This window comes from Rana temporaria, chromosome 12 (genome assembly GCF_905171775.1).
Source record: "Rana temporaria chromosome 12, aRanTem1.1, whole genome shotgun sequence".
Taxonomy (NCBI): Eukaryota; Metazoa; Chordata; class Amphibia; order Anura; family Ranidae; genus Rana; species Rana temporaria.
The window spans coordinates 65,642,006-65,651,977 of record NC_053500.1 but is presented as its reverse complement, the minus strand read 5'-3'; the positions used below and the strand labels follow the sequence as shown (position 1 = coordinate 65,651,977).

Here is a 9,972-nt window from a genome sequence, read left to right as displayed (position 1 = left end):
AGCAGAAGGGGCGGGGCAGGGGAAGGGCGTGTCAGTAGTTTTTCTGTTTATATTATTCTATTTTCTACTATTTTTTTTAATAACTTTTTCTTTTAACTTTTTACGATCAGTAGTTTTTTATTTTATTTTTTAATATTTTGTAGAATAAATTTTTTTTTTTTTTTTTACAATGCTTTTTTTGGGGGGGGGGGGGGGGGGGTGGTGGCAATAGTTTGATGTTTTTATCATTTTATTTGCTATTAGTATTATTATTGTTTTTATTATTTTCTTTAAATCATTTTTTAATAATTTTTCTAACAGTGCTTCAGGTAGAGGACCCCATCCACATTGTTTGTAGAGCAGTGAACATTGTTAGTAGTTTATTTTTATTTTATTTTCACAAATGTATTTTTTTTCTTGACAATTACATTTTACATATTTTTTTTTTTACAATGTTTTTTGAGAGGGATGGGGTTAGGGCAGTTTATTGTGTCAGTAGTGCAGTGGACGGTGTCAGTATTTTTTTTACAATTTTTTTTATAGTTTTTCTCAGAATGCTTTTTTTTTTTTTTTTATTTATTTTTTTGTTTATATATATATATATATATATATATATATATATATATATATATATATATATATATATATATATATATATATATATTTACAATATAATGTTTTTATTACAATAATAAAAAAAAATGATCAGCCCTGTTGGGGGGCTTGGTGAGATTTTGTTTACTTCTCATCTTACTTCTTTGTAATAGAGCAGGCAAGAAGCTCAATATTTTTCTAAAACTTACTACATTTTTATAATTACGGCTCCTAATTGTTTACAATTTAATAATTACGGCTGTAATTTGTATTAATTTTATGTTGATGCTGATGGTCTGATCTAATAAAATCACACTTTCTTTTACACCAGCCTGACTATGGAACTATTTTCATAAGTGTTAAAGTTGAGCGAACAGTTCGAGCCGAGCAAAAGTTTGGCACTTTGTTCACACTGTTGCGACAAGCGCTCCGACTCTGCTCCCCCCCCCCCAGCACTCACTGGAGTGCTGGGTTGTGGAGGGAACTCGAGCGACTGGTTCAGGCTCTCAGTGGCTTGCTAAAAGCCTGAGCCAACTGTTGGTCTAAGATCCTGGACGGATCCCAACCATGTGGTCGGAGTGTTTACCCAGCTCTATGGAGCCAGCCAACAGCGGGCTTCAGTCCTGTGTCAGCTGAAAACAGATCAAAGGACTGCAGAACAAATTGCACTCCTGTGATCCACAGGAGAAGTACAGCCAAACAAGAATTGATTGTACTTCTCCTTTAAATGCCAGGGATACATCATGTTTCTTCCTCATTCTGTGAGGATGCCACCATAAAAGACCTGTCTCTCGTCCCAGTCATTTGGCCTCAGGGTGGAAAGGAAGCAGGGATCTACCCCCTGGGACGTATTATGGAGATGTGGTGAGAGACTGGTGGAGGGCAACGCTCTCAGCTGTCCTGATATTGAGGGATTGTCCCTCCTTCGGAACAAAGTCCCTCTTTCCTCATTTTGGTCTGATCTGTATAGTTGTATATAACATGCACTACTTTATGCTCTGTCAAAAAAGTGTTTCCCAGTCCTAAACCTTTCATCCAATTTCTAAATTGCTTCATTTGTAAATGTCAAAAGCCAATATAAAGAAAAGGCAGTGGTAAAAAAAAAAAAAGCACAGAAGTGGGTTTAACCAATATTTTTTTTTTTACAATTTTCCTTTAGGGGGCAATATTTTTACTTTCTGCTATAAAACATACACAATATAAAATCGAATTTCTTCATCAATTTAGGCCAATATGTATTCTGCTACACGTTTTTGGTAAAAAAAAATCTCATTAAGTGTATATTGATTGGTTTGTGGAATATTTTTATGGAATGTTTATAGATTTTTTTTTACTAGTAATGACGGTGATCAGCGAATTATAGTGGGACTGCAACATTGCAACTTTAAACACTTTTTTGGGGACCAGTGACACTGATACAGTGATCGGTGCTAAATAATGTGCACTGTCACTGTACTAATAACACTGGCAGGGAAGGGGTTAACACCAGGGGCAATCGAAGGGTTAAATGTGTTCCCTGGGAGTGCTTTCCAACTGTGGGGGGAGGGTTGTATTTATAAGAAGACAGAGATCTGTGTTCCTGCTTGGGAGAAACACAGGATCTCTGTCTTCTTCTGTCAAACTGTCGATCTGCCTTGTTTACATAGACAGACCGCCGTTCTGTTTGCCTCAGGAACGATCAGTGGGTCCGCTGATTGGCTCCCGCTGCTTCCAATTACAGTGGGAGTGGGTCACATTCACAGGAACGCCTGCCCTATAACAAAATGCTTGCTATTGGGGGGCACTCGGCAGGGTGAGAGACCCAAAAAGAAGAGGATCACTTGAATTCTGAACACAGTCCCAAGCCTGTGCTTTTGTCTCTTGAAAATGTGGGCCTAGTTTTGCTATTACAGTGCTTTGTTTCTTTTAACCACTTCAGCCCCAGACCATTTGGCTGCCCATAGACCAGAGCACTTTTTGCGATTCGTCACTGTGTCGCTCTGTCGTGCAACTTGGCTCCCAAACAAAATTGATGTCCTTTTTTTTCCCACAAATAGAGCTTTCTTTTGGTGGTATTTGATCACCTCTGCTTTTTTTATTTTTTTGCGCTATAAGCAAAAAAATAGTGACCGTTTTGAAAACAATGCAATTTTTTTTACTTTTTGCTATAATAAAAATCACCCAAAAATATATAAAAAAATGTTTGTTTTCCTCAGGCCAATATGTATTCTTCTACATATTTTTGGTAAAAAAAATCGCAAAAAGCGTTTATTGATTGGTTTGCGCAAAAGGTATATCGTCTACAAAATAGGGGATAGTTTTATGGCATTTTTATTAATATTTTATGTTTCCAAGTAATGGCGGCGATCAGCGATTTTTTTTTGTGACTGCGACTTTATGGCGGACACATCGGACACTTTTGATGCCATTTTAGGACCATTGTCATTTATACAGCGACGAGTGCTATAAAAATGCACTGATTACTGTGTAAATGACACTGGCAGTGATGGGGTTAAACAGTAGTGGGCGCTGAAGGGGTTAAGTGTGCCCTAGGGATTCTAACTGTAGGGGCGGTGGGCTATGTGTGACATAACACTGATTACTGCTCCCGATTACAAGGAGCTGTGATCAGTGTCCTTGTCACTAGGCAGAATGGGGAAATGCTTGTTTACATTAGCATTTCCCCGTTCTTCCTCTCCATGACACGATCGCGGGTATCCCCATGGACAACGAGTCTGCAGAACCCGTGGTCACACTCACGGAGCTTGCAGCAGGCTCGCGCGCACCCACAATGACTGGTTTTAAAGGGGACGTACATGTACGCCCATATGCTCAGACGAGCCATTGTGCCGACATATATAGTCGTGCGCTGGTCGGAAAGTGGTTAACAGTAGTTTGTCTATTAGCCCTAAAATGAGCAGAATTTACCAAGGTTTCCCCATATAATTTTGCATTGCCAGTATTCCTGGTATACCTAACATGCATTAATATCTGAGGGTCCAAGCTACCATGATTTGTACTAGAAGAGTCAGGCCCCGTACACACGACCAAGTTTCTCGGCAGAATTCAGCCAGAAACTCGATCGGAGCCGTATTCTGCCGAGAAACCCGGTCGTGTGTACACTTTTGGCCGAGGAAACCGACGAGGAACTCGTCGAGCCAAATAGAGAACATGTTCTCTATTTCCTCGTTAGGCCCCGTACACACGTCCGAGAAACTCGACGGGCAAAACACATCGTTTTGCTTGTCGAGTTCCTTGTGAAGCCGCCGAGGATCTCGGCGAGCCAAGTTTCCCCATTGACTAACGAGGAAATAGAGAACATGTTCTCTATTTGGCTCAACGAGTTCCTCGTCGGTTTCCTCGGCCAAAAGTGTACACACGACCGGGTTTCTCGGCAGAATACGGCTCCGATCGAGTTTCTGGCTGAATTCTGCCGAGAAACTCGGTCGTGTGTACGGGGCATGAGTCAATGGGGAAACTTGGCTCGCCGAGATCCTCGGCGGCTTCACAAGGAACTCGACGAGCAAAACGATGTGTTTTGCCGTCGAGTTTCTCGGACGTGTGTACGGGGCCTGACTGAAAATCTTCCCCCTTCTCCAAAAATTTGCTTGGCTGAAATAGGCCATCTGACAACCACTCTTTCTAATGGTGTCTCTTTTTTCAGCTCTACTGGTGTCTTTTCATGTTGTGATTTTCGCAACACAAGCAGAGTCCTTGGTGTAGGGTCCAACCTGTAGAACTTTCCCCCGTACATCACTAAAAAACAAAGGTGTGCACCTAGAAAGAATTTTCAAGAAACGTTCCTCTCATAGGCATGCACACAGGGTGTGCCAGGTGTGCCCAGGCACTCCCTAATCACCCCATGCGCATTCATGTTATCACACTGTGTAGCAACAGGAACATGGGAAAGATCTCCCTTTTACTGGCTCAGCCATAAGAAAAGTGTTTATGCTCTTCTCTTTCACTGTGCCAGCAGGGAGATCAATGTGCCAGGGTCATAAATATGTAGATACTTCCACATGCATGTGTGTTTGAGCTTAAGGGTGCACACCCTAATGCATTAGGCTGCACACACCTATGGTTCATCTTCATCCTACCTTTTAACTTTAGGTAAAATAGATACTCTTGCTACACATCAGCAACCAAAAAATTGGAGTGAAGTACTTGGTCTTTAGAAAAGGGTCAGTCTACTACGAAAAAGGAAAAGTTCGGAGCTACTGTATGTAATGTAATAGGGCTTATACAACCCACATCTTTTCTTTCCTTCAGACATCTGCTGGTCACATGCTGCTGTCAGTGAACCCCTTTAAGTCTCTGAACATTTACAGCTTAGAAATGGCTCAAATTTATCAAGACATCAACATTGTGGAGAGGCCCCCGTAAGTATGAGAGCACTGATTACTAAATCCAGTTTTCTTAGTATGTCCAAATCACTCACAGTAGCTATAGGCAGATATAAAAGGCCTATATTGTATTGTAAAGATGTTTTAATTACAAACTTACATACAGTGGAACCTCGGATTTAGAGTAACACGGTTAAAAATCCTAACTCGGTTTGCAAGTGTTGAGTGTTGCAAGACTTGGAAAGACTCGGAAATACTCCTGAGCCTTTCTGAGGTTTGCCGAGGTCAGCCAAGATGTTCTCGGGCCTTTCCGGCCGTTTCCGAGGCTCTCCGGTGCCCCCTCACCTCTGGCCGCATGAGGTATTGCATGCCATTGAAGTCAATGCGGAACAAATTATTTTCGTTTCCATTGACTTCAATGGGGAAACTCGCTTTGATATGCGAGTATTTTGGATTACAAGCATTCTCCTGGAACGGATTTTGCTCGTAATCCGAGGTTTCACTGTAGTTGGTACGGTTGATTATATTAATTTTTGCTATACGGCACTGTGTTGCTTTAACTGACAATTGCGCGGTCGTGAAACGCTGTACCCAAATAAAATGTATGCCTTTTTTTGCCACAAATAGAGCTTTCTTTTGGTGGTATTTGATCACCAGCGCTATAAACAAAAAAGACTGACAATTTTTAAATAAAATTATTTTTTTTATGTAGCGCTACCCCCGAAGGAGCCGCTGATTAGTTTGGGATCGGCATATTGAGTTACCTTCTTGGCTTGGTCTAGGGGTGACATTCGTGAGTGTAGATGAAGAGCAAGTGTCCAGACACAAAATGAGTTTTCAATGCTTTATTTCAAGGTCCAACATGGCCAACATCAACATGGCACACAATAGAGAAAGGTTGATGAGCGTAGAGAAACTTTAGTATCAGGCCTTGGATATGAAAAAGAGCAAACCTGCTCTCAGCAATAGTGTAACTCAATTCATCGCCACCCCGATCAGGGTGGGTAAAGTGCCCCCGGACAGGTGACTATCACATGCCTGGCAGCCGGAGCGCCACTTAAAGATCACTGGGAGGAACAGGCCTGTAGCACCAGCCTGACTCAGAGCCTCTGATACAGGCTTTATCAATTTGAGGTATGTGAGATCAGGATGAGTGAATCCTCCCAGTAAATTCAGATTTTTGTGTCACCAACTGACAGCTTAAGCATACCTGTCATGCAGTGTGGTGACCAGATCCCCGATGGTTCATCTAGGCCTTCCCAAGAACAACCTCTAGTTCTAGGTTCTCCTCAAGCCGATCCCCCATCGCACAGCTCCCAGCTTAGGATCCTCTCAGCAGAAGGTTGGGACCCAGCAAGTCGCTGGGGCCCCTCAATATTAGGGTGAGGCTCTGCATGGTGCGTAACCTCAGTGAAGCAGGCCACGGTGGCGGGGCCCATGGATGCGCGTACCCTGAAGGTGGATACCGCACCTGGAACTGGGGCCCCGCACAGAACAGAGAACAATGGCGGTTGCCACAGATATATCCCCCCCAGCATGCCCAACGAGTGCAGAACTCCTCTGATTGGCTGCTGGGGAAGGTGGGTCTGTCAGAACCCCTCTAGCGCCACCTGCCGCCCGGGGGTGATAACGCACCCCCGGAGCGTAGACTGACCTACAGGACAGATTCTGAAATTGGCAACAACCCAAATTTCCACAAATTATGAATAGGAGTAAACTAATCCTCCCATTCCCCACTAATTTTAGCGTAACGCCCATACTGAAAGTAAGGGCGCACTACATTTATTTTTTGCTATAATACATATTAAAGCAGAGGTCCGATAAAAAAAAAAAAAATTAAAAGTCAGCAGCTGCTAACACTGTAGCTGCTGACTTTTAATAAGGACACCTGTCCTTGTCGCCAGCGATGTCGGCCCCCACCGAGGCCGATCCTCGATCCTGGCAGCTCCAGGCGCCGCCATCCACAGTAAGGGAAACAGGCAGTGAAGCCGTGCGGCTTCACTGCCCGTTTCCTACTGCGCATGCGCGAGCAGCGAGGCGCTTTGTGAATGGGCCGACTGCTTTCTGGGTTACACACAGTTCCCAGAATGCAGCGCGCCCCCTTCACAAGAAGAAACCGAGTGTAGGAGGAGGAAGAGAATCCACCGCGGAGGATGAAGAGGCAGATTCGGGACTTCCGCATAGCAACAGCTATTTCGGGTAAGTAAAAATGTTTTTTTTTTTTTTCATTTTTTTTTTTCATTTTTGGAGGATTTTTTTTTTTCAGGGTGGAGCTCCACTTTAAGAAAAAAAGTAAAAAAGCAAATTTCCTGACAGACTCTATGGCAGTCCACATGTGGGTTAATCCTGCCCCCCTCATACCTCTCCCATAAATCTTTATTTTTTTACGGGACAGAGGCGGTGTTCCTTTTTTGCCCTCCTCCTAGGATTGAGGTGAAGTTCCAGGCCTGTGCACGGGGATACTGTGGTTTCAAATCAATCCTCTCTGAAGTCCAGCAATCCTAGCTAAGAGCTCACTAACCTGGCCATTGACAGGCAAGCGTCAATATGGGCAAACGTCCCAGCTACTAGCGGGAGGCCTTGTAAATTCCCTTGTCGTGCGGCGGGTCGAGCAGCAGCTCCCAGTCCCAGGTCTGGTCTGGATCATGCCATGGCGGTGGTGATGTATTAAAATTATTTACTTACCGTATTTATCGGCATATACCGCGCATTTGTTTCCCCTTAAAATCAGGGGGAAATCGTGGGTGCGCGATATATGCCGATCCCCGCTTCCCGCGCTGTGTTTGAACGCCGCCGCCGACATATATCGAGCGCAGTACACTCGGGTACACTCGGCCAGGCTCGGCTCCCCTCGCGGTCACGCCCTGTGCCGCCTCCTAGCCTTTATGCGAGAGGGGCCGAGCGTGGCCGAGCATGCCCGAGTGTACTGTGCTCGGTATATGTCGGCGGCGGCGTTCAAACCCAGTGCGGGAAGCAGGGATCGACTCAAAAACAGCGCGGGAGAAGCGGGGAGGACACCTCCAAGGCCGCAGACGGACGCCGGACCGGACAAGGCCGCCGATGGACGCCAGGCAAGACACCGACGAGGGGCATTCAAACTGTAAGTATTTTCTTTTTTTCCTGAAATTTCCCTTCCAGGTTGGGGGTGCGCGCTATACGCCGGGACGCGCTATATGAAGATAAATACGGTATATGGCAGCCGTATCTCTGTGTTGTGAAAAGGGGGGAACTAATGCGCAAAACCACACTAACCCGGGCAATATAGCTACAAATAAATAAAAATTATGTAAAATATCCTAATAGATGACTAAGCAGCAGCCACAGCTAAATAGTGCTCACACACTGGTACTAGTTTGAAACAAGGGGGTGCAATGGCGCTTGCTAATAAATAAATAACAACTGTAGTAACAAAACTCTAGCAATTTCCGTGGGTCAAAACAAAGTGTTCCACTCCAAGTGTACTAACCGCCCAACATCAACCGTGTAATGTGGAGGGTGACATAAGTGATTTTAATAGAATAACATAGGTAATAAGAATACCACCCAAAGCAACAGTGCTGATGCACTGATGATAAATATTAATGTGATAAAATAATTAAATGATGTAACGGAAGAATAAGTCCACTGCTACATTCAAATGACAGTAATATCATAGGTGAATAATAAATAACTATAATCTCGTGTGCAAATACCAATAATAGTAGGAAAAATTTATAAAAAGCAAATACTGAATGTGATCCAGTGGAACAAAATAAATATGATAAAAAGGATAAAGAGATCCAAAATGGATTAAATAATTAATGTGAACAAACAGTCCTGTGCATAATAATAAGGTGCATACAAAGAAAATATAAAGTGCAAATAGTGCAATAATATGTAGGTCAAATAATCATGCAGTATATAGTGTCCGTGAAACAGCTCCTTAATAATTGTCCAATAACATGCAAATAAAATGGAATAAGCAATGTCCATAAGAATTTCTGAAGTGTAGGTGACACGAGCAATCCCCCGCAAAATAACAGGTGCTTCACTCAGAGTGACCCCGCTCACACCAGCCTCTCACCTCAGCTGGCTTAATTACAAGCCTTTCAATGATGCATGAAAGTAGCTCTCGGTACCGCTCATCAGATAAACCACTGCTCGATCCCCCAAAGGACTCCAGATAAGCACTATCTAAAGAATCAGCACGAGGATGCATAACCCCCAGTGGAGAATGTGAAGAAAAAAATACGCTCCATAGTGCAGTAACTTCAAACGAATGGGTTTTAATATTTAACGTATACACTCACAGTTAAGCAGGTAATGGACAGCATGTAAGAAAACACAATCCTCCGCTCTCGGCCGCGAGCGTGGATGACGTCACCAGCGGCTCTCCTCCTTCCTTACGCGTTACGTGGCTGTCACGCCACTTACTCATAGGATCCTATCAGTGAATGTGAATTAAAATAACAAAAAGTCCATATGTGACATCAGCAAAAGAAATCTTTAGAGGTGAAAGTCACATATGTATTAAACTTTGGTAGAAGGGAACCAAGCCAATCCAACAAAGAAGTCACCCTGGTGTGTAAGCCACCACCAATACCAATACAAAGGTTTAAATGCCCTTACCAGATCAGTCAAATAGGCATCGGGAGAATAAGCTCTCCCAAACTTATCGCTGTATGGCAGATCACCAATCCAATTCCACATCAGGCAGGGTAAACTTCTCTCTCTTTTAGTAGGTCAATCATCAAAGAAACAAAGACATATCCACATAGTGAAAAAACATTTAAAAGAATATTTATTAAAAGAATATTGCACTTATATCAAACAGGAAATAAACAGGCATATAGTCATACAATCCAGAAACTCTGTAGTAGTATGCAGTAGTTTGATGAGCGTCAACCCGACATGTTTCGTCTGAAAATACATCATCTGTATCAGAAATCAGATTTTACTGCCTGGCAGGGTTGAGTGAATTTCAAGAGTGATTGAACAGAAACTCTGTAGTAGTATGCAGTAGTCAGATGAGCGTCAACCCGACATGTTTCGTCTGAAAAGACATCATCTCGGGTCAGAAATACTGCCTGGAAGGGTT

At 43.2% G+C, this 9,972-nt stretch overlaps 1 protein-coding gene across 1 annotated transcript in view; it reads left to right on the top strand.

Moving 5' to 3' along the window:
- The first annotated feature begins 4,827 nt into the window (after window positions 1–4,827).
- The window catches only part of LOC120918288 (unconventional myosin-XV-like), a 111,064-nt gene continuing 105,919 nt past the window's right edge, over window positions 4,828–9,972 (top strand). The window contains exon 1 of the mRNA XM_040329801.1: window positions 4,828–4,931. Within this exon, the coding sequence (XP_040185735.1) occupies window positions 4,837–4,931 (95 nt within the window). The 5' untranslated portion in view covers window positions 4,828–4,836. The remainder of the gene's footprint in view (window positions 4,932–9,972) is intronic.